This window comes from Mus caroli, chromosome 2 (assembly GCF_900094665.2).
Source record: "Mus caroli chromosome 2, CAROLI_EIJ_v1.1, whole genome shotgun sequence".
In the NCBI taxonomy this organism is placed as follows: domain Eukaryota; kingdom Metazoa; phylum Chordata; class Mammalia; order Rodentia; family Muridae; genus Mus; species Mus caroli.
The window spans coordinates 32002027-32028325 of NC_034571.1; the positions used below are offsets into that span (position 1 = coordinate 32002027).

The 26299-nt window shown below is 42.9% G+C and overlaps 2 protein-coding genes across 2 annotated transcripts in view; one reads left to right on the forward strand and one right to left on the reverse strand.

Moving 5' to 3' along the window:
* Positions 1 to 3357: 3357 nt before the first annotated feature.
* On the reverse strand, positions 3358 to 24739 carry Rbm18 (RNA binding motif protein 18). The gene is made up of 6 exons (XM_021155533.2): positions 24517 to 24739; positions 21486 to 21614; positions 14425 to 14551; positions 10190 to 10276; positions 8140 to 8225; positions 3358 to 5250 (listed from the first exon to the last, which is right to left on the reverse strand). Exons 2-6 carry the CDS (start codon positions 21596 to 21598, stop codon positions 5091 to 5093), a joined length of 573 nt encoding a protein of 190 aa, XP_021011192.1. The 5' UTR covers positions 21599 to 21614; positions 24517 to 24739; the 3' UTR covers positions 3358 to 5090.
* Positions 24433 to 26299, forward strand: part of Mrrf (mitochondrial ribosome recycling factor) — a 53087-nt gene continuing 51220 nt past the window's right edge. Inside the window, exon 1 of the mRNA XM_021155532.1 lies at positions 24433 to 24734. The gene's annotated coding sequence lies outside the window, so the exon portion shown is untranslated. The remainder of the gene's footprint in view (positions 24735 to 26299) is intronic.

Below are 26299 nucleotides of genomic sequence, written 5' to 3' on the forward strand. Positions count from 1 at the left end.
GTCACATGAGCTGAAAGAATTCTGACTGGGACTGGAAAACTAACTCAGGGACATCTGATGCTAGTGTGCACATGGCTTGGCTTCCTCATGTGGTCAATGAGGAGGTTGCAGTCATTTGCGGTACAGTGATACTAGGTTGGTATAGGCAATTCCCTATTCCAGAGGCAAATAAGAAACTAGCAACAGGAGGCTGGCACAATGGCTGCTCTTCCAGAAGGCAGGGTCTCAGTTCTCAGGACCCATGTGTCAGCTCACAACTATCTGTAGCACCAGTTCTAGAGGACTTGACTCTCTTCTGGCCTCTGAGGGCACTGGATGCACATGGTGCACATACATGCAGGCAAAAATCAATCAATCAATCAATCAATCAATCAATCAATCAATCAAACAAACAAACAAAAAACCCAAAAAACAAAACCAAAAAACCAAAACAAAAACCAACCAACCTCCAAAACCAAAACAAACAAAAACCAACCGACCCCACCCCCTCATGCAACATAATAGATATGGAGAAAGGAGAGAGTAATAACACTTATTGCATACCATTATGTCATTTGCTTCCTGTACTTTCTATTGTTACCATGGTGGCATCATGGTTGTGGAATAAATATGTTTCCTCGGCAGAAAGACATTTCCAATAACAGGGCAGTTTAGAGCAGATATGTATATACTTCAGGCTTTGAGGACCCATGAATTTTTGGTGTAACCACTCGAATGTTGCTAGAGTGAAAAATGGCCTGAGATGTTATGTGAATTCATGAGGACATCTGTGTTCTAATTAAAACTTCCTTGGACCCTGAAATTTGATTTTCATGTGCCACAAGATAATAGTCTTTGACTTTTTCTCTCAACCACTTACATTCGCAGCTGGACAAAAAGAGGCAGCGTGTGTCACTCTGCCGAGGCACCACCTACTTGGGGAGATGCTTGTAGGCCTGACATATTTAGATTCTACCTAAAGCTCTTCTATTGTGCTGTGCTTGAAGTACATAATAAAGTACATGAGGTAGGCTACCTTATAGCTAAAGGAGAGAGGGTAACTTCAGCACAGTTCTGGAGGTCCACCAGTAGTCAAGGGATGGCATCTAATGATGGCCTTCTTGCTGACAGCGTCTTGAGGTTTACATGTGAGGTATGCAAGATGACTCTCGGGAGTAAGCATGCATACATGCACCTACTGGTCCCCCTCCCCTTCCTTGTCCCTCTTCAACTTTCCATTTTCTTTTTTCTTGAGACAGGGTCTCACTGTAGCTTTGGCTGGTTTGGAACTCACTCTGAAGACCAGGCTGGCCTTGAAGTCACAGAAATCCACCTGCCTTTATATCCCAAGTGATGGGATCAAAGGCATGTGCCACCACACTTGGCTCAACTGTCCAGTCTTTTAATATTTCACAATGGGGGTTCCACTTCATCACATGAACCCTTGAAGGACACATTGAAACTGTGCCATCTATTAACTGTATGATCCTGTGTAAGCCCCATCATCTCTCTGGGTTTCCCTACTTCCCACCTGGATCACAAGGGAGTGGCATAAGATGGTCTCAAGTCTCTCCGAGTTTCAAGCAACTGGCATCCTAGTATCTCACTCAGCAATTTCACTGAGCATGTGCCACACGATAGGCACTGTTTAAAAGTCTGGTGACACGGCAGTGACAACGTTCTTTCTTGAAGTCAACATTATATTTAAACAGAGGACAGATATCCAATTATATAGAATGTTGGGTAGTGGTGAGTTAGTTCTATTTAGAAAATAAGAAGGCAAGAAGTGGAAAGCGGCAGGGATGTAATTTTGACGGGAGGCCAAGGACAGCCTCTTAATCACTGACACGTGAGGAGAGAAATGAGCAGATGGTGTGGGCTCAAGAGCATCTCAGGCAACAGCAGCTAATGGAACCTCTCAGGGAGTTGTTCCCTTGTACCCAAAGGAACAGGGAGGCCACTATGGCTGAGGACAATGACCGATGGGGGAAGAGGCCATATGGGAGACGGTAGTTAAGTGTAAGTCATTTGGGACCATATAGATCTTTGGATTATAGTCTAGATGTGATGGAAAGCCGTCAAATGTTTATTTATCTAAACTTTTAAAAGTCTTGCTATGGTATGCAGGCTAAGTCTTTCTGGACTTAAATGGTTCTACTTCTGCCTCTGAAGTAGCTATGACTACAGAAACATGCTACTGTATATAGCTTGAGAATGACATTTCAAAACAATTTTTAAAGAAGGCTTGGGGGGGGGGGTCTTGTGACAAGATTTGTTAGCCCAGCTGCTTGAGGTCTGAGACACAAATTCAAGGCCTACTTGTGTTATAGCATGAGATAATTTCTCAACATGAAAAAACAAGTAAAGGGCTAAGTATGTAGTTCAACGATAAGAGCACTTATCTAGTGTATGCAAATTCCTTCGTTCAACTCCCTCAGTTCAAATCCTCTCAAGCAGGGCAACTTTAGAGGGTGGGGGCAGGGGATGGTGCAGATTATTAGTAAGGCATTGCAAGATAGACCAGATAGAAGCAAGAAGAAAAAAACAAAAGAGAAATCAAGGACAGATTTGTGGGGTTCAAATATTTTAGGAACACGGTGATTACATACAGGAAATGTTTAACATTTAATTTATAAGGCAAGAATAGCTTGATCTTTTCTGCACTAGTATAAGAATCAGAAATGGATGGGTGAATTTGGAAATTAGCTGCTCATCTTTGTAAGACATGGGGTTGTAGAATGCATGGTTTGCATGTAGAATGCAAGAGCTTTCCCAATTTACAGCATGCTTTGGGTAATGTGTCCTCAGGTGACCCCTCCCCCAAACACTGAGGTGCCAAGTAAAGAAATCCAACAGGTTAGAGTAATGTCACACTTCCACCTTAGCATTCCCATCAACCCTCCACTCCTACCTAAGTATTCCCATCAATTCTCCACTCAAGTCAAAATTAAAAGTGAGATGATGTTGACAAATAGCAACCAAAGAATAATTTCAAAGTACAGACGATCTCTTAATAGCCTGGGTTAACAGCTGTAATTCAAAGCTTCTCATCAGACCCTTTCAGTGTATTTACAATGTTCACATTCATTCTGTAAAAACTTGTACTTAGAAGGAACATTCATGGCATGCAGGGACTTCAACCTCCCACTTTCCTTTCAGCCACCTGTGCCAGGAGACCACCTAGTCCCCTTCCTCACCTCTAAGGGCAAGGCTAGGCAGGGAAAGGGATGAAGAGACTTGGCCTGTGGAGCCTTTTGGAAAGAAGGCACTTGAAAGCAGCACATCACATGGATAAGCTACTGGCCCATTTGAGTGGAAACCAGTCTACCTGAAAGTTGTGATCCAGGACGTGGATGAAAGACAACAAGACCACATAGATACTGTCTTGCGTTTATTCACATAGAGGGGTAAGAATTGGTACAAATCATAGACATTGTTTAAATACAAATAAATAGTTCTAGATTCTAAAGAAACAACTCTAGATAATCCTAAGTATTCTCTAGGTTCCTATTAAAAATAGAAGGCTATTGGCATCAAATTCTACTCCACCACAACCCTTTGAGAACTTAAGGATGAAATGGTGAATTCTATATTCTAATAAGTCACCAGACAAATGGGAGCCGGTGTTCCCACTTCCCTGAATGAGCTCCCAAGTGGAAGGAGAGTTTCCCACATCACAGATACACACAACTGATAAATCTGGGACATATTCAGTATCTAAAGATAGCTAAAAAACTGACTTGGGAAAAGCAGTAAGAATTCCTCTGAAACAGTTCTGTGGATTCTGAAACCCCAGAGGTTAAGTCAAGTGTCTCTACAACCCAAGTCATCATGGGTGGCACCTGTGGTGAGCGACAGTGACCTGCTCAGTGAAGAACGGTGTTGCTAATGAACAGTCTGTCAGGCCCGGCACCAATTCAATCAGCACTGAGCTGAAGAAACACATTCCCAAGGGTGTCTGTTTATGTGTGTCTCTATACTACCATATTCATATCTCCAAGGAGACAAAGATATCTGGAGAGAAGCATGCTATCAGGGTAACGTTCAGTTTTAGGCCGAGCTGTCTTCTGAAAGGACAGAACGCGTGTGGTTGTTACGGTCTTAGTGCCTAAGGACCGGCTGCTGACTCCTGCTGCTCACTGCACTTTCCCTCTCAGCTGCAACAAGGTCACTCAGCTGCTTCTTACAGCCCCATACAACTGTGACAAAGTAATGCTCGACAGTGACCAACACAGCAAACTTTAGGTTTTCAAAGAAATTCTGCTTTTCTATTTAGATTGATCATGATACAGTTCTAACTGCAACAACCCCATGCTATAAAACAATCTCATGCAGTAAGTGTATTAAAATCCAGGTTAGTAATAACATTTGGTATTATAGAAGGCAAGGTCATTCAGATTCAAAACCATGATTGCCAAAGAATAAAAGCTGGATTTCCAAATAGAGTATCTGTTGTGGTATAAAATGTTAAATGTGACTACACTTTGACGACATAAACAATTTTAAGACATACACCACATTTTCCTAATTGAGATTTGGAAATAATAAGCATAATTCTTAAACAGACTGCTACAACATTCACTCAAGGAATCAGCTGCTTTTTGCCAAGAATTCTCTTTTGAATTCAACTGAAGGATTTCTACAGTACATTCCCAAAACAGTTCTAAAAATGACTGTAAACGTCTCTCACTTCCCACCCTCGCCCTTATTTTTTGTTTATGTTGAAGAGAAGTGTACACATAAAAATGCTAAAAGTTTTTTGGTGGATGTTAATACATTTCGTTTCCTGATTTAAATAACAACGTTGTATGCTTGTTTTTCTCTCTGGCACACTGTGTTTCTGGAGTTATAAATCCAAACAAAGCAGCCAACTAGCGCATCTCAGTGTTCACATCACAGTCTGGACACATTCCTATTTATTCTGGATGATGCTCAATTCACACATAGTTCAGGGAAGACACATCCATATGAACACCCAAACACGCTATGTCACCGGCCCTAACAAGAGACTGTGCTCTGTTGGTAGTACCATTCACATCTACACAGTACAGAGGCGAAGGACTTCAGACGTGGAGACCATTTGCTTCTGCTGCTCTGGTAATTCATGACCATCATCTTCGAGACTTCCAGGCTGTTCTAGAGTAAGGAGTAGTCCTTTTTTTATCAGGTGGTTTAAAGTAGGAATAAACAGGCGCTGCTGGGTACTCTGCATCAGGATTTTCTGCCATCATTTTCAGCTTTGCTTCAATGGCTTTTATCTTTGCAGTGACACTGGAAAAAGCACAGCAGAGGGTCAGAGTGGGCAGAGATACACCCAGAAAACGTTCACATCTCTCCCCTTCTTATGCTGTTGTGTTTTAGGACAACACCACGACATAAAATTATAAACATGAAGATGAAGCCTGAAAATCAGTTATGTTTTTATAATCTAAGCCCAGGCACAGTTGTGCACATGTCATTCGCCCTACACAGTCAGTCCTGAGACACAGACTTTAGGCAGTATCCCAGTGCTTGTCAGAAAGTAAATAAAACACAAGACTGACAATGGTGTTAAAGGTAGGTTCTATTTCTTATTTTGCAAATGTTAAATGGCTCACGAGTGAGAGGTGAGATGTGGATATAAACTGGCTCAAAGACCCATGTTATTAACTAATACACACTACTATACCTTTTCAGCCACTGAGTAATATAATTTTTTCTTTTTTTAGAAATCTTATCAAGTCTTTTTCTCTTTTTTAAAAAACTTTTTTTTTGTGTGTGGATGTTTGACCTGCATCTATGTTTGTGCCTGGGGCTCCAGAGTCTAGTAGAGTGCATCAGATTCCCTAGAATTGGAGTTCCAGATGGTTATGAGCCACCACGTAGGTGCTGGGAATTGAACCTGCATTCTCTGGAAGAACAGCTAGTGTTCTTTAACCTCTGAACCATATCTACAGCCCCGAGTCTATTTTTATTAACAAATATGTTATAATGAGCCAGACACCCACCACTGTCAGGACTTTATTGCTTCCAGTCCTTATTAATAACACAAGAAGGGTTACCCTCAGGATTTTATGGGATAAATACAAAGGGACATAAATGTGCCCAGGGTTCATAGGGCTAACAAACTGTAGGATGGCACATGCCTTTAATCCCAGCACTTGGGAGGCAGAGGCAGGTGGATCTCTGAGTTCGAGGCCAGCCTGGTCTACAAAGTGAGTTCCAGGAGAGCCAGGGCTACACAGAGAAACCCTGTCTTGAAAAAACAAACAAACAAAAAAAGATTCAACCTATTTCTTTGTCAAAAAGCCTTTGTTTTCCCTCTGCATCAGAGAGGAAGTATTACAGCTCTGCAGACACAGAGAGGAGGAAGTGAGGGAGAGATGCTGCATAAGCCATCTCCTTCTGAATGGGGTCACTGCAGTGTGTGCAATCAAACGCAAAGCACTCAGGCTGTGACACTGTGCCACCTCAGATTCCCCTTCTCATTCTTGATGCTGTCAATGGGCTATAGCGTGTAAGGAGTGTCCACACAGTCTTCTAGAGATCTGCAGATGGCATGCAGCAGTTGAACATTCCCATATATTTTTGTGGGCAACCAATTAAAAACTAAATCAATAAGAAGGGATCAAACATAGGGAAAAGGCAGTTGTTTTCTCTGTATGCATGTATGCAAACATCACGTGGACCACACAAAAACATGCAATTTTTTTGAAATTCATGCCATCAGAAGTAGCCCTACATTGTATTTCTAAGGGCATTACATTGTGTTTCAAAGATCTATTTTGTTTTTTTTTTTTCCCATCTGCATAAGTCATAGGAAAATACTCTCCTGTATTGAAGCACAGTTGTAAATAGAAGATAAAGACTGAAAGACTCTCGATTAAAAGTAGATGAAAAGCACCAGGCTATGGTAAACAAGCTGCAGGCACAGAGGGAAAAGTTAAAGCCATGCTCACTATCACAGGGAGACCATTGAGCATAAGTTAGAGAGCAGTGCAGGAGAGCTATGAAAATCTCCATGGAGATCAACCTGGGAGCAAGGTGCTTTAGAGTCTATGGGAATGATGGTACATGGATATGAGCTCTCAGTGACTCTAAAGAAATCACATTTGTTTTCTATGTAATTTCAATCTCTAGACCATCTCCCTTCCCTTTGCCATTTAGTGAGATGCTTTAACTGTGTGTGGCTCAGTGAACAGCACTTGTGAGGAGGACATGTTTCCTTCCTATCTGGTGTTCCATGCAAACAGGTATTGCAGAGTTTATAATCTCGCACTGACTGAGTGTAACTGCCGACTTCCAACCCATGGGTGTTCCTTCACACACCTTCTGCTCTCCTGAACAGGCTTAAATATGAATCTTGACATTTATAACCTGGGGGAATTTTGAAGTAGGAAGTCAAGGATGGTCTATCAGGCCTGTTTTTAAATTCTGGTTCTGTTACTTTACTATCAGCATGGTTTCAGCAGTGATATTTCACTTTCCTAAGCTGAGGTTTTTCCACATGTGAAGTGCTGTTTATGGTATTAAAGTATACTCTAAATAAAGTACTTAGCATAGTTCTTGCTAGAGACAGTTCAATGGATCCTGACTATTGTTACTGTTATTGTTAACATTTTTCCCTAAGCTACAGTGCAAAGAAAGAAAAAACAAAACCAACAAAATCCCCTAACACCACACACACACACACACACACACACACACACAACTGCTTCTGCTCAACCACCCACTGAACTCGCCTTCTCTACTCAACTCTTAGTGCCCCTGTTTTGAATTAACTCCAAAGACGCAGCTGACAATCCATACAAACTGGAACAAAACTATTATAGCTGCTGCAAGGATACATAGAATAAAATGTCTGCAAACATAAGAGAGGCCATGGCCAGGGAGGAATTAGTATATAATGAAAACGCCAGGGACCGAGGTCTCATTAGAATGCTTGCTTTCAGGGTCAGGGCTGTGTGTGATTTATCTCCCAGGGCCAGCTCAATGAGTGGTGCGTGACCACTAAACCTGTTCTTTTTTCAGTGGATGAATTCTATTAGTGGTGGTACATGATTATGGTGGGGGAGTGTGGAAAAAAGAAGAAATATATACTGAACGTATCTCTCTCAGCACAACAGATCTGTGACTCTACTCTAGGAATGGTTAGTGACAGTCCTACACACGTCGCCTTACCTGAGGTTAGACTGAGCAGGCTCAGTGCTTGAGGATGGCTCAAGGCTGATGGGAAGGATCTTATCGTTCTTGTTATGATCATATCTCTGAAAGTGAATAGAAGGGTAAATTATTTCACCTAGGCAGCAATCACTGTAAGACAGTAAGTACTACATGAGTGAAAACATGCTAATCTTGTCCCAGTTTATCACCAGCATAACTGCATATCACCTAGACAATATTAGGCCTGCTTTATATTTAATATTAATGCAAAAATTTTGTCCTAGAAAAAGAAGCCAAGAAGCCATTAGTCTTTTTTGGGGAGAGGAAGAATTTCCCAACTAAGAATTTCATTGCTCAAATTCCCAGATGGCACAAATGCACAGCAGGGCCGCCCTCTTACATTCTTAAAATTGCCACATAATGCCTCTTACAGTATTTGTTTTATTCAAAACACTTTAAAATTCTGTTAGATTCTGCAAAGTACCAAGCATAATACTCAACTCTTAATAGGCCTGAGTGGAGAAGAGGAGCAGTAACAACGTTCAGTGGTGGATACAGAAAACATTCCATAGGAAAGGAGTTTCATTTGATGTCAGATAATTACATCCTTGTTGTGAAAAGTAAGTGCGGTACTGAAGAGCAATCAGGAACCTCTGGTCAGAAGGGAACCACGAGGTAGAGATTTCATATGAAAGACAGGTTGAAGGGTGATTTCTCCTGCTTGCCTCTTCATGAGATGCAGGCTGGGAAACACTAGCCAATTTGGCAAATGAGACTTAAGTTTTATTCGGAGAAAAAGCATTTGGTAATTCTGCGTCTTAGACACCAAGAGTCCTGCCCCATCATTACCTGGGACGTGCACAGGCCTCACAGCTTATACAACCCGCTTTTCAGCAAGGATATGCTCGCTATTCAGATGTCAGTTTACTCTGAGTTCTTACAGGGAAGTGTGTTGGGAAGCAGGCAGCATGCCTCCGATCAGAACCTGGGTTCATCTGGCTAAGCAGAAGCTCCAGCTCTGACAGCTACAAATCTGCTGCAGGTCTGCAGCAAGGGCTGTCTCTTGGGACTGCTGGAGTCCACACATCCCACCACCAGTGTGCCGGCTGGAACAGAATACCTTTTCTTTTGTTTTTGTTTTGTTTGGTTGGTTTTTTTGTTTTGTTTTGGTTTTGGTTTTTTGAGACAGGGTTTCTCTGTAAAGCCCTGGCTGTCCTGGAACTCACTTTGTAGACCAGGCTGGCTTCGAACTCAGAAATCCGCCTGTTCCCGAGTGCTGGGATTAAAGACATGCGCTATCACCGCCCGGCGTTGTTTTTTGTTTTTTTTTAAACAGAGTTTCTTTGTGTAGCCCAGGCTGTCCTAGAATTTGCCCTATAGACCAAGCTGGCCTGGAACTCACAGAAATCCACCTGCCTCTACCTTCCAAGTGTTGGGATTTAAAGATCTGTGCCACCGTAGCCTGGCCCCAGCTTTTACAGTACCTTTCCCCAGAAGACCAACCATACAATGCACATGGCAGCGTGCCATTTTTCAAGACCCTGGAGACATACAGACCCTGAAAAGTTCCACAAACCCACACTCTAGTTATTCTCCCAACCTCTGCAGGAGAGAGACTGCACTGCTTTAAGCACAAAGAACCTACCCACTTCTCAAGCATTTAGAACAATAAATATATGCAAACTCTCCTTAGAGATGTGAGGCTGGGAAGAGTCTATTAATGTCTATAGTGGCGAGTTTTAAAAATAGATTCCCCCCACTCCTGACCAAGAACAATTCCCATTAAAAAAAAAACCAAAACAGTGGCAGTCTCAGTGTACACATCAGCCGTGTGCAAAACGCAATCAAAGCAGGATCTGTGAGCATGTGCAGAGAAACAATGAAGGCGCTTACTTCCTCTCAAGAAGCTTTCAAGAGAAAAATCTGGCAAGACACATGGTGAATGCCAGCACAAGAGAGCAAAGCATGGGCATGGGACAGATAAGCTGGATGCAATGGCGATCTGGGGCCACTCTTCAGAGACTCAGCTAGGGTGACGTGCTTTGCTCTCTGTCTCCCATAGACTTACCTTGACTTGAGCGTGGGCCCATCGTACAACCAGCTTCTTAGACAGTGCCAGCTTGCCATTGAGACACTGGATGGCTTGTTCTGCTTCCTGTCCAAGACAGGACAAGAGTCAGTCAGAAATTCAAACATTGATGAGCTATCTGTATTTTCATAGGGCCTCAGTAAGTTTCGATAACTGGGTTTCTAACCGTATTGCTTCTGGTAACTTGGCTTATAATTCAACTTGGCTTATAGTTAATTTCAAATGGTAAACTAATAATAACATCTCAAATTTTAAAATGAAACAATTTCAAATCCTCTGTCATTTGTTGGCAATACAGTATTTGGTAGGTACTTAAAGTGTCTGCATTTGTCAGCTGTAAAATACGGTCACTATTATTTGTTCCCCGGGGGTGGCTGTGAGTCTTCAGAGGGCATGAAAAACAGGGAGCACAGGGGCGGCCCTTCCTGTGTGAGCTGACAGAACTGCCCTCTCAGGTGCTACCTCTCTACACACATGCTTTAGCTAGTGTGCAGACTACATCACAAACCTGTGCTCACTCAGGAGCTCTGCAACCATATCCTTAACTACAGCTTCAAGGATAGGAAATCAGGCTGGAAAAAGCATGGCCAATCCAAGAGACTGAGCAAGGTATCTGTGTGAGTCAACCCACGCACCTGGTTTTCAGCACACAAACTCTTCTGACCCTTTCCAGAGCAGATACAGCAGCAACAAGGTTAAAAGGAACGCCTATCGCTGGAGAAGTCACTCTCAGCAAACCTGGCTGGACTTTCCCATCCTGACAAACCACTGGTGTCCATGAGGCATTCAACTAAGTGGAACTCACACGTAGTAGGGCTCAAGAGGCCCAAAGGGAAGACTGTAACAACAGGGAGTGTTGACAAGGCGGAGGAGTAATACACATAAGCACAGCACTCTGGTATCAGCAGTGAGTATCTAGCACGCAGCAGCCATCTATCCTATAGACATTTACTCACTCTCCACTGTGTATCAGTCATGGGCTACTCACAGCCTGTAAGCATGCTCCACCATGGCATTCAGAGTGCTAGACAGGACACGTGCTTTGTTTCACTCGTGGGATTAGCATGTCCATAATGTTCTCTTAGCTGTAAAGTATCAGCAGCAGTAGAGGCCAACAAGGGTTGAGCATTCTTATTTATTGTATGTAAGTACACTGTAGCTGTCTTCAGACACACCAGAAGAGAGCATCAGATCTCATTACAGATGGTTGTGAGCCACCATGTGGTTGCTGGGATTTGAACGCAGGACCTTTGGAAGAGCAGTAGGCACTCTTAACCACTGAGCCATCTCACCAGCCCCCAAGGGTTGAGCGTTCTAAAAGAACAACCGCCATCTCTGTACATTGTTTCAAAGTTCACAAATGTAATACTAAATGCCAACTGTGCTGTCATATGTATATTTACCTATTCTCAAAGTCTCCCCAAATTGCAAAAGAAAACCTCTTACTACCGAAGGATCCCGAAATACTTCTCCTGGGCATATATCCAGAAGATGTTCCAACTGGTAAGAAGGACACATGCTCCACTATGTTCATAGCAGCCTTATTTATAATAGCCAGAAGCTGGAAAGAACCCAGATGCCCCTCAACAGAGGAATGGATACAGAAAATGTGGTACATTTACACAATGGAGTACTACTCAGCTATTAAAAAGAATGAATTTATGAAATTCCTAGGCAAATGGATGGATCTGGAGGGCATTATCCTGAGAAAGGTAACCCAATCACAAAAGAACTCACATGATATGTACTCACTGAGAAGTGGATATTAGCCCAGAAACTTAGAATACCCAAGATATAAGATACTATTTGCAAAACACATGAAACTCAAGAAGAACGAAGACCAAAGTGTAGACACTTTGCCCCTTCTTAGAACTGGGAACAAAACACCCATGGAAGGAGTTACAGAGACAAAGTTTGGAGCTGAGACAAAAGGATGGACCATCTAGAGACTGCCATACCCAGGGATCCATCCCATAATCAGCCTCCAAACACTGACACCATTCCATAAATTAGCAAGATTTTGTTGAAAGGACCCAGATAGAGCTGTCTCTTGTGAGGCTATGCCAGGGCCCAGCAAACACAGAAGTTGATGCTCACAGTCAGCTATTGGATGGATCACAGGGGCCCCAATGGAGGAGCTAGAGAAAGTACCCAAGGAGCTAAAGGGATCTGCAGCCGTATAGGTGGAACAACAATATGAACTAACCAGTACCCCCCAGAGCTCGTGTCTCTAGCTGNNTATGTATCAGAAGATGGCCTAGTCGGCCATCAGTGGAAAGAGAGGCCCATTGGTCTTGCAAACTTTATATGCCTCAGTACAGGGGAACACTAGGGCCAAGAAGTGGGAGTGGGTGGGTAGGGGAGTGGGGGGGCAGGTATGAGGGACTTTTGGGATAGCATTGGAAATGTAAATGAAGAAAATACCTAATTAAAAAAAAAAAAGAAAACCTCTTACTTTTCCCCATTTTTAGATAAAACTGAAGCCAAAAGAAACTTGATCAAAGTTAAAAAAAAAATACAGGAATATAAAGTATGTTTTGTGATTACTAGTCCAGGGTTTTAAAATAAACATATGTCCCTACCATGACCTCTGGTGTTAGTTGACAGCAAGAATCCTCATTACTCTATCAAGGAAAAACACTTAAAAATGGTTATCATATGAACATCCTTTAATTGCTTCCAAAAAGGAATGGACAATTAAAATAACATTTCATTTATTGTCTGCAGTATCTGCAAAAAATTAGAGGAAATAGAAAACTCTCAGCACTAGTGAGGACACATGATGCCCTAGTGCAATTTTAGAACTCTCTGGTACATTGCTTCTGGGAGGAATTCTGGCAGCTCTTTTTCCTTACTGTTGTTGTCCAGGCTGCCCTCCAATTCTCAATCTTCTTGCCTTAGTCTCCCCAGATTTACAGTCATGTACAACCATGCACGGCTGTGACAATTACATCAAGGGAAATTATGCTTTTGCCTTGTTTTTGTTTTGTTTTATTTGAGACAGGGTTTCTCCATGTAGCCCTGGCTGTCCTGTAACTCACTCATTACACCAGACTGGTCTTGAACTCAGAGATCCACCTACCTCTGCCTCCCAAGCACTGGGATAAAGCACACCACTACGCCTGGCTAAAAATGATGCCTTCTATTCCATTTCCCTAAATGCGTGGATGCACATAGTTAGAGCTATGACAATACCCACTCTATAATGTCTATACAGTCAGTCACTGCTGGGGTTCAAATAAATAAGGACTATGCAGTCACCAGAACTTAGGATATATATATATATATATATATATATATATATATATATATATATTCACTTTCTTTTCTTTTTGTGAGACAGAGCCTCAGTGCATAGCCTTGGCTGGACTGGAGCTTACTATATAAGACCAGGCTGGCTTCAAGTGCAGAGATCCCACCTGCATCTGCGTCCTGAGTGTGTGGTCCATTCTACACAGCACATGATGCTTCCTTCTGAACTGTACTCCAAGTCACATGTGATACGCAAATCTGTGATACAGATCACTGAAGATCAACATGTGATATTTAGCAGGGTTATCTCAGTGGTACTTATCTAGCTAGCATGTATTAAATCCTGGGTTCAGACAGGCATGATGGAGCATGGCTTTAATCCCAGCACTGAGGAGGCAGAGGCAGGCACTCTCTGAATTCCTCACTCTGTGAGGGATTACATAGTGAGGTTGTCTCAAAAGGGGAAAAAAGGGAGTAGACATACTGGCCTTGGGTTTAATCACAATACACAAATAAAATCTGTATGCATCTTTTGAGACTGAGAATCTCTCTCTCTCTCTCTCTCTCTCTCACACACACACACACACACACACACACACAATTTGTGCAGGTGTATATCAATTATGTATGCACAAGCGTAGTGTGTGTTGGTGGGCCCATGCATGTGCAGTGGCAGGGCAATGTTGAATGCATTCCTCCACTGCTTATCACCTTGTTTTTTGTGGCAGAGTCTCACTGAATCTGTAACTCAAGAGCCTGGACCTCTGTTGAAACCAGGGAGAGGATGTTTGTGCAAGCTGTATTACTTAAATTCACTGGTGGAAGGACGTAGCCTTTAGCTCTGTGTGAGGCGCACAGAGAATAACCAGACGTGACTCTTGCCCGTGCGGTCTGGTGGTCAAGAGATGTAGAATGGATTATGACAGAGTGCAGACTATAAGAGGTAGAGGGAGCTCAATTACCTGCTTAGTTTCAAAGTTAACAAAACAGTACCCTCGGGGCTGGCCCTCCAAAGCACCCGACTTATGGAAGAGGAAGTCAAACTGCTTCACCTTGCCAAACTTCTGGAGGAGCTTGAGGAGGTGGTATCTGTGGAGACAGAAGAGCCATGAGTTCACTCAGGGACTGCTGCTGGCTGCTCAGCCTCAAATGTAAGATAAAAGAGGGAGGTAATTTACCCCAGGCGAAAAAGTCCCCTGGCCAATGCCCTAAGCTTGCCTACAAACTGCTGTTAGTTTATTTGGGAAACAGGACTGTTTGCCTCTATTTGGAATGGGAACAAGAATGGTCATGCCTACTATGCATCTGTCCAATACAAAATACCAAACAACAAAACCACACCTAACAAACAGCTATCTGGCATACAAGCACTGTTTGTTTTTCCTTTGGAGAAAAACTAAAAATGTGTCCATCTATTTATTTTTTAATTTCTTGGCAACGAAATAGCTTTTATGAATATCTGTAACTTCATCAGAAACACACACATAACCCCCAAACCTACCCTGTATCAAAAATAAACAAAGTTGCAAAACCATCCCTATTCACACATACAATAGTCAGTCCTAAAACAGCTCTCTATTATATTGTGTAGCTAATCATTAACCACAAACTACCTGAGAGGGACTCTGCTAGAATCCAAACTATAGTTAGTGGCGCTTACACAGGACTTAAAATTGACTGGAAATTAGGACAACATGGAAGCCAAACAAGACTGAGGCTGCTCTCACCAAGCAGGGGACACTGGCCAGCTCTGTGAATCAGTCAACCTCAGTTTCCATTATAAAAAAAGAGTCAAGGAAGGAATTTATTCTGGACAGAGGTTCACCCAAACTACTGCTTGGCCATTCTGCTTATCCCTTCCTTTCTTATAGACCCCACTCGTAACACTCGTTGGTTCCTATAAGGTTTCAGAGTTGTTCGGACAGATGTGGCCTTAGCAGGTTGCTGTGGCCAATCTCCATTCTGACTTCCTGTCATCCGATGCAAGGGTGAGACACACCAACAGCTCTCCCATTTCCTTTTCCTCTGGCCTCCCTCCTGGCATCCTCTAAGCTATTCAAATGGAGTCAAGGCTTTCTCTAAACAATGCTGTCCCCTTGATACTAAAAAGGTATCAGCCCACATGCTAAATGTGTTACTACTCGGAATTCTACCTCATGGGGAGTCAGGAAAGTCTGCCAGGCACATTTATATTCACATTGTTTTCTAGGAGAAACACATCAAAAGTATATTCTTGAACAAGGTCCCCCTTGGGAAGGAGGGATAGGAAATATATCACACGTTGCACCAAATCTGACACTAATGTGTATCAATAAGCAGTCCATCATAATTAATCAGGTGTCTGATATCACTGTAGAAAGATACAATACAGGTTTAGTACTGGGATAGGATGAAAGGCTCGCAAGCCCTACTATGGACAGTAATCTGGTCCTTGGACTAGTTTTGAAATGGAAAACAACCACAACTTGGTACTTAATTACTGTCTCCCATTGGGAGACCTCAATTACCCAGTGAGAATGTGGGCCTCTTGAGGGGAATTAGGAGACACCTCAAACCTCTCTTCTTGATGATCTGGACAGGCTTATAGCAAGACTGTTTCCCCTCCAGGCTTCAATCATAACCACACCTGCTCTTACTACACCCATTCAAACCTTCACACCATGTCAATGCCACAGAATGGTGGGTCAAATCCATTTAGAACAAAACAAAACTTAAGGCTACTGCAGCACAGCTATCTTTTCATTAGCTCTGTTCTGCTAAATAGCAGGAAGGTAACGGGATTGGCATTTCCTAGGAAATGAATTTTAATTTACTCAGGAAAAAAATGCCAACAGATTATTCATTGTAAAGCTAACAAACACATGCTGCCTGAGAAGTGTGACCTTAAGATTCCAGGAACATCTGCTTAGGTCTGTGTCTTTCAACTTCTCTAAGATTTCTTTTCTTGTTTGATAATTTCTCGAAATTATCGGAACACTGAAACAAAAGGAATGAAATGTTTACTACGCTGCTTCCTGGAGATGGGGACTGCAGGCTCAGATAGTGAAAACAGCCTGAAGCCTCTTGCCTCCACATCTGCAAGCACTTTCATCTGCTGCTGCAGTATGGGAGCTCAGTCCTCATCAGTGGGCCTGCTTCCCTTAATGAAATGTGCACCCTGCTGCCTTGGGAGAGAGAATTAGTATACTTGTCCCCCACACGAATCGTAACCCAATCAGGGCTTTCTTCTCCTAATGAGTCTTAGTTAAAATAGCTTTCCTGCCTAGTGGCACAGAAGCAATCACCTGTACAAATGCTAAAACAGATACCTACTATGTGCCAAGGACCTTTATATGAATAAAATTGTCTTCTAAGTCCTCAATGCCGGTTAGAGGAAAAGAAAATGCATAATCACACGGGGGCGGGGGTAGGGGGTGGCAGTGAGGAGTGTGGGAAAGCCTGAGAAAGGAGGACATCTGAATGCAGTGTTAGCAATGAGTGAACACCATGCAATGAGAAAGTCTGGAAGAGAGTAGCAAGGAGGGACAGGCCATGAGGAATGTGTATACATGGAATTTTGTTTTGTGGTTACAGTCACCAGAGAGGCAACAGAGAGCCAATGAGATGACCTTCAGGATTTTTTTTTTAAATTTACTATACTATATAGTGGTTTTAGAGAACGTTTTCTTTATAGCCTATAGAAATTACTATGAGGAGAATCTTTTTGTCCTGTGCTATACACCTTACTAAATGCTTAATTGTTTCAGACTTAAGCAAACAAACAGCAAACATCATTTCATGCAAACCACGGACTATGAAGGAAGAATGTGAAATGGGCTGAGAGAGAAAAGGTAAACTCATTGCTGACACAGGCTTGTGCATCTATTTCCAGGGAGTCCTGGTTTACCCAGCTAATCCTCTGAAAGTCAGCACCAAAAGGACACTTGCACCTGGTGGCTCTCCACCTCTTGGCTTTTACTATACAATGACTTCATCATCACTATTCTATGGTTAGTAGGCTCTTGAGTTGTTTACATTCCCCAGGCAAGTCCTCTCTGGGACTGAGTCTGAGACTGAGCCCTAGTGTTAGAAAACAAAAATAGCACCACCCTTCAGAACCATCTTGCCTCTCCACTCTTCTCTACTCCTGCTTCTCACATCTCAGACTCACCCACCAATCTCCAAATTCACTGTCCTACCTGTGTGGCAGTGCAACAGGTGAGCATCTGCCAACTAACCTGCACCTCAGTCCTGAGTCCCTCACTAAAACATCACTACTGCCTTGGTATCAGGCTCTTGTTAAGATCCTCTGGACGTTCTACACGAGCTTCCACTTGTCTGAATACAATTTAAAGAGTCCGCCTTCACCTGACAGTAATCTACCTGCCCAGCTGCCTTTGTTACCACTTAGTACTCATCCTTGCCTTAAGCCAAACGGCCCTTTTGAATCTGTTTACACGGAGCCTTCTTTCTTAACCCTGATTTACACACATTCATGGCTTCCCTTTGCTTAGAAAGCATTATGAGCATTTCTACTAATGTTCTCTCTCGCACTCACATACAATGCAAACGTAACTTTCTTATTTTATAGAGCACATTTAATATCTGAATAAGAAAGCTGGCACTAAGTACAGAATGCCAATCAACATCTAAGATACTAACTTTTTTACTTCCCTGCTGAAAATATTGGTGAAATTTAAAGGTAATGGTCTAAGCGTATAGTCTAGGTCTCGCAGTAATTTAGAAGTTTCCACATGTTTAAATTCAAAACAGGATGTTTTAGGTCATGACTACTCAGATGTACTCAGCTGCTGACTACCAGAGCATCTGAGTAAAGGTGCAGTGGACTAGGGGAGGAAGCTAGAGCCATCACAAACCCCTCTGTCAAATGAGCCAACTCATGTAACTTTCCTTTTCCTATAAAGAATGGCTAATCTGTTCCATTCACCTAGGCTGTTATGAGGTAAAATAAGAGGACTTCCTAGAGTGTTAGTTAGAAGAAATGTTTCTGCTATTCAGTTGAACATTCTCACTTTACAAAATCATGAGTTACAAAGAAGCTGAGGAATTAGAACACAGTGGGCATTAGTGGAATTTAGGCTTGACTTCTGCTGTAAGAGCAAGTGCCTATCACTCCCTCAAGATCTACTTAGTCAGGTGAATGCCTCTGGCACACAGCACAGCCGTGACACAGTAAGCATTGATAAGACACTGTGTTCACAAAAGCTCAATCTTACAATATAGCAGTGTTTGGGAGTGGTTGTATTTTAACTATTCATGGAGGTTCACCGTATCTAACACAGAAGAACAGGATCCAAGAGTTTATGTAGCTGAACTGTGGGTAAGGAATCACCATGAGCACAAAAAGCATAATGTTTGAGTGCCAGACTGAAAAGAGACTGAAGGATGCCCTAGTATAACTTAAGAAGAACCCAGATTAATAACCAAAGACACAGAGACACACAGAGCAACCAGAACTAATGACAAAATAAATGTGGGGAAAATGAATGACAGACTGCATTGTTCAAATGCTATTTGAAAAACTCCCATCAAGGCTGGAGATTGCTCAGTGGTTCAGAGAATGGATGCTCTTCCAGAAGACCTGGATTCCACTCCCAGCATCCACATGGTGGCTCACAACCATCTGTAACTTTATTTCCTCCAGGAGATCTGATGCTCTCTTCGGCTCTCCCTGGGCACCAGACATACATGCAGCCAAAAGAAACCTGTGTGTATAAAATAACAAAAGCCAAAGCTACCCTACAATTGTATCAGATACTCTGGTCACCAGTCCTGACAGTTGGCTGAAAAGAAGCGAGAGAACATTTTTAAAGGACAACACTCAAAGCAACTTCTGAACGATATTAAGAAATAAGGTTAAGGAGCTGGGAGCCGGGCGTGGTGGCGCACGCCTTTAATCCTAGAACTTGGGAGGCAGAGGCAGGCGAATTTCTGAGTTCCAGGCCAGCCTGGTCTACAAAGTGAGTTCCAGGACAGCCAGGGCTACACAGAGAAACCCTGTCTCGAAAAACCAAAAAACCAAAAAAGGTTAAGGAGCTGGGATACAGGCATATGAACGAGAAGGAAGGATCTGGTGGAGAGGAAATAGCAGGAAGTGGCAGCAGTGTTTAGTTGGGTAAGCTTAATTAGGAAAACTGGAAGATATTCTGCAAACTTCCCTTGCAAGTCATCAGAAGATTAGAGCTTTTGATTCACCTGACAATACAAGTAGCCCGTGCTCATACTCCTCCAACGCTGGGGAGAGACTATGTTAATTACTTAACTAGGTCCACTATTTTCTGCCCCTTGAGGATCTAAAAGTTCAGGTATTTGAGCAACTTGAAGGAAATGATGTTTCCACAAGACTCATGAAATTTAGCAAAGCGACACTAAGCTTTCAGGTGAATGAACCATAAGCTTTGATTGGCAGCTGTTTTTTGAAAATAAGTGATGTAATAAATCATCACTTAATAATTTTTGAATAATCAAAAATTATTTCAAGGTAAGGAAATCATAGAAGGAAAATAGAGAAAATTGTTTTGGCACCACAGAAATAGGGATACCACGGGGGGGGGGGGGAACACATTCAGCCAGCAAGGCCCTGACATACAGTTGGCATTTAATATCTGCCTTTCACTGAAACATTGGACAGTCTTAATTCAATGTTCCTGTTAAAGATGGGATTCAAGAATACACTCATATGTTATTTTCTGATGTAAGGGCAGATGCCCTGTGAACCCCTGTGACAAGCAGCAGGAGAGGAGCAGCACTGGAGCCTCATTACAGAGAACCACAGCCAACAGGGCTGGCCGGCACTGTCTCCACGCTTTAGATTTCCATTCAGACAAAGAGAGGTGGGAATGGAAAGCACTCAGGGAAAAACCCCCTTACAGCCTGCATTTTAGATGGAAAAACTGACGTGAACAGACATTAGTGAAGAGCTCATGCTGATTCACACATCCATAAGAGAGGATGCTAATAAATACAATCCATTCTAGTGTTCCCATGGCCACAGTAACATGACAAGATGACAACATATCTTCAGTATCACTGTAATTTATACCCAATGATATCTACATTTATCTGACTTGAACCTGTGCAGATTAGGAGCCAAACTCTGTGTTGTGACATAAAATTACATCTCTTTTCTTCTTTCCTAACCCCAATCCTTAAATAACCTCATCTCATCTCAGACTCAAATGAGAGGGTTCCTCTCTCAAAGACTGTGTTTACTTAGCCCTACTCTAGGAATAACTCCAGGACTGTTGGTTTATCCCATGCTTGTTTTAAGTACTGATTCCACATAGACTGTCTACTCAGCCCTCAGTATCCTGCCACCAACTAGCACTGGCACCTCACCCCTCCCACCCTCAAGGACATAGTAATTCTCTGCCAAGACATTCCTTTTCACTATAATGGGTCTCATGGAACAAGTGGGAGTGAGGACTCTGAATTCAATTAGTAATGTGATCTTGGGCAAGGTAATTCTGCCTCTTGGAGCCTTGTTTCCTTTATCGTAGAGAAAGAGTTGATGGTGTCAGAGGTCCCCAAGTGATCACGACCCATGCACACCCAACAGGCACTCCAATCATTTAGTAAATGAGTGGAAACCAAAGGCACTAGGGTGATCTCTAATGTCCCTTCCCACTCACTGTCTACGGTTGTGTGGCTGCTCACTGCCATCAGGCAAGTAGGGCCCATACGCTTATTCACAAAGATCCCAAGACTATTTCTCCATTTGGGAGACAAAATATGCCTCAGGTTGGCTCTACAGTGATTCTCCAGAAATGCTGGGAACAGAGTTGAACAGTTGGCAAAGAGTCCCACTCTTTGTTCACTAGGAAGAAAGAGGCTTATGCTTGAAGGAAACCAAAGTCGTCCTCACAGTTGTGTAAAAAATGGAAATAGGCTAAGTGCAGCATGTCCCCTTTAGAGAAAAATTCCAACACAAATGAAAGAATCAAGATGCTACCACTGCTCTGAAAAGTCTCCTGAGCATCCACAGCAGATACTGATTCTCTCTGGACATAGCACCCACACTTACTCTGTGATTTTGGGATCCAGGTTGCCAATCCATAATCGGTGTCCTTCTTGTAGAGAGCCCTCTGAAAGGATGGATGCATTCTCCAGGGGAAGAGTTTTGGTTTCTGTTTCCATCAATCTCTAAGAAATACTAAAGGCAATGTGAACATTCAGGCAAGAGAATAAAACAATCTTGTGTGTACACACAGACTTCACATGCAATCCAAATATATATCCAAGGAAGGCATGCTCTCTGGGCAGTCTTTTAAAGGCCAGTTATTCCCCAACTGGGGCCCTGGACCAGTTCCCTTGGGATAGCCCTTCTGGCAGCCATAGTTACTTTTAGGATAAAGAGGTACTGTTATGTGTAGAGTCTTAAGTCTTTGAAAGCAGGCTGTGTGACTTAATTATCTAAATTTTATAGGCCTCAATCCCCTCAAATGTAAAATCAGAGGCAACTGTTCTTATTTTATAGGACAGTTGTGAAGATCACATACATTAAAAAAAAATCACTGTATTTAGCAACAGTAAAACAATATATATTAGCTATTGGTCAGGTTTACTGTTTTGTTAATAATGAGATGGTTCTCCTTAGTTATTACAGTTCACCATCTGCTTTCTTTGTGTAACTTTTGCAAGTTATTTAACACCTCTTCAGTTTAGTTCCCTCATGAGGACAGTATCTCATTAAGGTATGTAGCTCTGCCAAGCTCTACCCCTAAGCCTTTAGAACCATGCTTCTTAGAAGTATTCAAGACTGATAAATTATTACTCGTCTTCATTCCTGCAGCATCTCTGCACAGAAAGGGGAATAAGGATTGTGATGAGATGGTAATGGAAAAAGCCAAAAGCCTGGAGCCAGAAGACTTCATCTTTAATTGTTCTATTTCCACTGGAAGTTATTTTTCTTGGTACCTCACTTTCTTTGTTCTTATTTACTTAATTATCATGGGGTGGGGGAGGGGGCCATGCTATCACGTAGCACAGGCAGCAGCAGTCAGAAGTCAACTTTCAAGAGTTGGTTCTCTCTCTTCACTTTTCCTTGGGTCCTAGGGATCGAACTCAGGCTGTCTGGACTATATGGGAAGCACTTTTACTCGCTAAGCCATCTTGCTGGCCCAGTTTCTTCATGTTTTAAAGTAAACTTTTAGGGGCTGGAGAGTTGTCTCAGCAGTTAAGAGGACATGTTGCTCTTGCAGAGGACCCAGGAGATCAGTTCCCAGCACCCACTTGGTGGCTCACTTCCTTCAATTCCAGGACATGAAACTTTTGCAGTCTCTGCATACATGTCATACACATACACAGATGCAGGCAAAAGGCTCTGTCTTAGTCAGGGTTTCTATTCCTGCACAAACATCATGACCAAGAAGCAAGATGGGGAGGAAAGCGTTTATTCAGCTTACTCTTACACACTGCTCTTCATCACCAAGGAAGTCAGGACTGGAACTCAAGCAGGAGCTGATGCAGAGGCCATGGAGGGATGTTACTCACTGGCTTGCTCAGCCTGCTCTTTTATAGAACCAAGACTACCAGCCCAGAGATGGCACCACCTACAAGGGACCCTCCCTTGATCACTAATTGAGAAAATGCCTTACAGCTGGATCTCACGGAGGCATTTCCTCACCTGAAGCTCCTTTCTCTGTGGGAACTCCAGCTTGTGTCAAGTTGACACAAAACCAGCCAGGACAGGCTCATACACACAGAGTAAATAAACCTAAAAGATCTGTAAAGATAAATCCTGCTTTCCTTATTAGTTAAGGTTGCTGAGAAGAAAAATAAAGAGTTTATAGATGAAAAAATGAAATTTTAATAAATATACAATATGATAAAGGAAAGGTAAAGGGACAGAGACGATAGCTGCCTGTACCAGACTTCAGAACTCTCTCCTAGGAAAACAAAACAAAAAACAAACAAAAAAAACCAAAACCAAACCCCCAAACCAAAACATGTTATCTTCTGTATCTAGAAGTGCCTCAAGCTCTGCCTTGTACGAAATACTCTCCATTCTCGGATATTTTTGAAAGAGAACTAAATCAAAAAAGGCAAAATATTGAAGTAATTAATGACAGATACTGAGACAGGCACTATCATTTAATGACTCTTCAGTTTAGTTCCCTTATGAGGAGAGTATCTCATTAAAGTCTGTAGCTCTGCCAAATTCTACCCCTAACGCCTTTAGAACCATGCTGAGAACTCACCCAATACTGAGAAAGCTGTGTGACTGGGGGTTGCACTACTTCAGGCTGAGAAAGCTGGATTTGAATGCTAGAACTTCTGATGTTCTCATGTCTAAAAGCAATTGTAACACCAAAAGATACTTAAACATGCCAAAGAGGCCATGTATCAATAGGAAGAGTACAGGACATGGGGCTAGAGAGACTGGACTCAAAAATCAACTTTTCCAACTACTGTGCCTTTAGTAACAGTCCCTCCCTTAGGTATCTTCCTCACGAGCTCTGCCCCTGTGTGTGAATACAATGGATGGTTTACTTTTTGCCTATGTTTCTAAAAGAATAAAGGCTCCTATGGTATAGGACCTTGATCATGGTTCTCTATGCCCAGCAGATTGTACACTGCCTGGCTCAGAGTTGGCACTATTTTCAATTCTCTTCTTTCCTGAGATGGAGACAATTATTCCTGCATCACGTGGTCATTTTAAATAAGAATATACATGTGACAGCTCAGCTCATGAAATTTTGAGAAACAAACAGTAAAGTCTAGTAAGTTAGTATATGACTATTAAGTCACTTTGGGGGTTGCAAAGGCGACAACTCCTTAGAGTAACAAGTTCACAAATGCCAATCTACTCCTCCCGGCTGAGCTGTATCTACTCTAAAAGTCAGGAGAGGACTGGGGTCGCTTATTCCTACACGTTAACCACGGGGTCAGGCCAGCAACCACGGCTCCCCGATTCCTGGCAGCGAAGTCACTAATGGGATTGTTATTTCCGGCCAGAGACAGGACAATCCGGGGCGGGGCCTAGAAGCCTGCGGGTGAGGATGGTCTTCGCCAAGGCCCCGCGGCCAGGATGGCACTGAGCTTCGGGTACTCACCTGCTAGCCTCAGAGCTGTGCCCTCAGGTCATGCCCCGAAAGCAGCTTCCGACGCTGGGGTCCGAGCGAAGGACCTGAGGTTACCTCTGCCTAAACACCGCTCGCCGCCTGGCCGCCCGTGACGCACTACGCCTGCGCCGCCGCGCCGGTCCGTGACGTCATGACGCCCGCACCTCCGCTGTCCCGCGTGTGTTTCTCTATAATCCCGACTGTAGCTGGTGAGTGGCCTTGAGTGTGTATGGGGGGGTCGGCTCTCAAGGAGTGGGCGGGATTCGAGTGCTGGTGACACTTTTCTAGGATCTCGGAGGGACCTCGTAGGGCTAGGATACCATCCGTGACTGGTTCAGCAGAGTTCGGCTCGACCTTAAGGCCGGGGGCGGGACTTCAATGCTCTCAAGGGTGGGGCGGGGCCCTTGTCACTCAGCCGACATTTAGAGCCTTGCCTGGGAACTTGGTAAAATAGTTCCTGATGCTCTAGACGTCACCTGACATGAATAATGCCTTTTCCAAACAACCCTACACGCGGAGGTGTAATTATTCCCGGTGATGAAGAAACAAAAACTCAAGCGCTGTTTTTACCAAGGTCGCGCGTCTCCCAAGTGATGGAGTTTGAATTCCACCCAGGCCTGAGTCGAATGCCTGGGGCTTTTAAAAATCATCATTCTGCTGTCCAGTGGGCAAACAGTTGTCATTTCGATGGTGCTTCATCATTCCGGTGACTCTGGAACATTTTACAGATTAAGATCACATACTTAGGAAGCACTAGAAGCAGGACAATTGCCTAGGCCATCTCAAAGTTTGGTGCTTTTTTTTTTCTTCTCATTCCTGTGTTTTTATTAACTCACACACAACTACTTGTCTTCTGGATTGTGGAAGCAGTAAGGCAGGCAGCACTCACCACAGTAATGTCTGTCAAGGTAACTAGCCATGAACTAGCCCCATGTTGATCAGAAGGACATTTCATCCACTTTATAGTATTTCAGCACAGCCAACTTAACCTTCTTATTCTTATTCTTCTTGGCAGTGTTATAACACTTATCCTTTTTTCAGGACCACCATGAAGTCTCAGCACACCTTTTGAATGTTACAGTCAAAGTATGGCCATCTTTCAGCTGCTTGCCAGCAAAGATAGAAGGAATTCCTTCCTTATCCTGGATCTTGGCCTTAACATTTTCTATAGTGTCTGAGGATTCAACCTTTACTGAGACCTTCCATAAGGGTCTTCATCTCTTCCTCTTGTAAGGTCTGCATGCTCGGGGTGGTTTCACCACAGATGGTGGATCGGATCCACAGTGCTTTCTCTTTTGACCACATTCCATTGAAATTCCCAGAATCTTGGAGAACCCATAGTTGGAAAGCCAAGAAACTTGATTTGATTCCTTCAGTTAATGGCCTAGGATACAAAACCAAATTAGGAGAAATTATTTGCTATAGTTCCCATCCGTGGTAGAGCTGTGATCCATGCTCTTTGAATGTAAGTGGCTGTGAATTCCAAAGTTGCATGTGATAGACATTGATGAGGTGGGTACATTGGAATCCAGGTCTCCTAGTCTTTATGCGAAGTCTTTGTCCACTTGTTAAGTTTTTACTATTCCTCCTTTGGCATGTGCCTATTTGGATGTTGTATTGAGTCAGGTATTCCAAATACCTTTCTTTACATGGTACTGAATTTGTAAAGAAGCACAAACGCACCATGTTCCAAACAAAGAACTGGAAATCCAGGGGATAATGGAAGCAGTGTTGAGAAATAGAACCCAGGACCAGCCATCAGAGGTGTAGATTC

Bases quoted from the DNA above. Each gene is read 5' to 3' on its own strand.
- Rbm18 (XM_021155533.2), bottom strand. From the start codon at position 21,598: ATGGAAACAGAAACCAAAACTCTTCCCCTGGAGAATGCATCCATCCTT. The intron at 14,552-21,485 runs GTAAGTGTGGGT...CTGTCTCCACAG, and splicing joins CTGGATCCCAAAATCACAGA to ATACCACCTCCTCAAGCTCC. The intron at 5,251-8,139 runs GTAAGGCGACGT...TGCTTTTTCCAG, and splicing joins CCTGCTCAGTCTAACCTCAG to TGTCACTGCAAAGATAAAAG.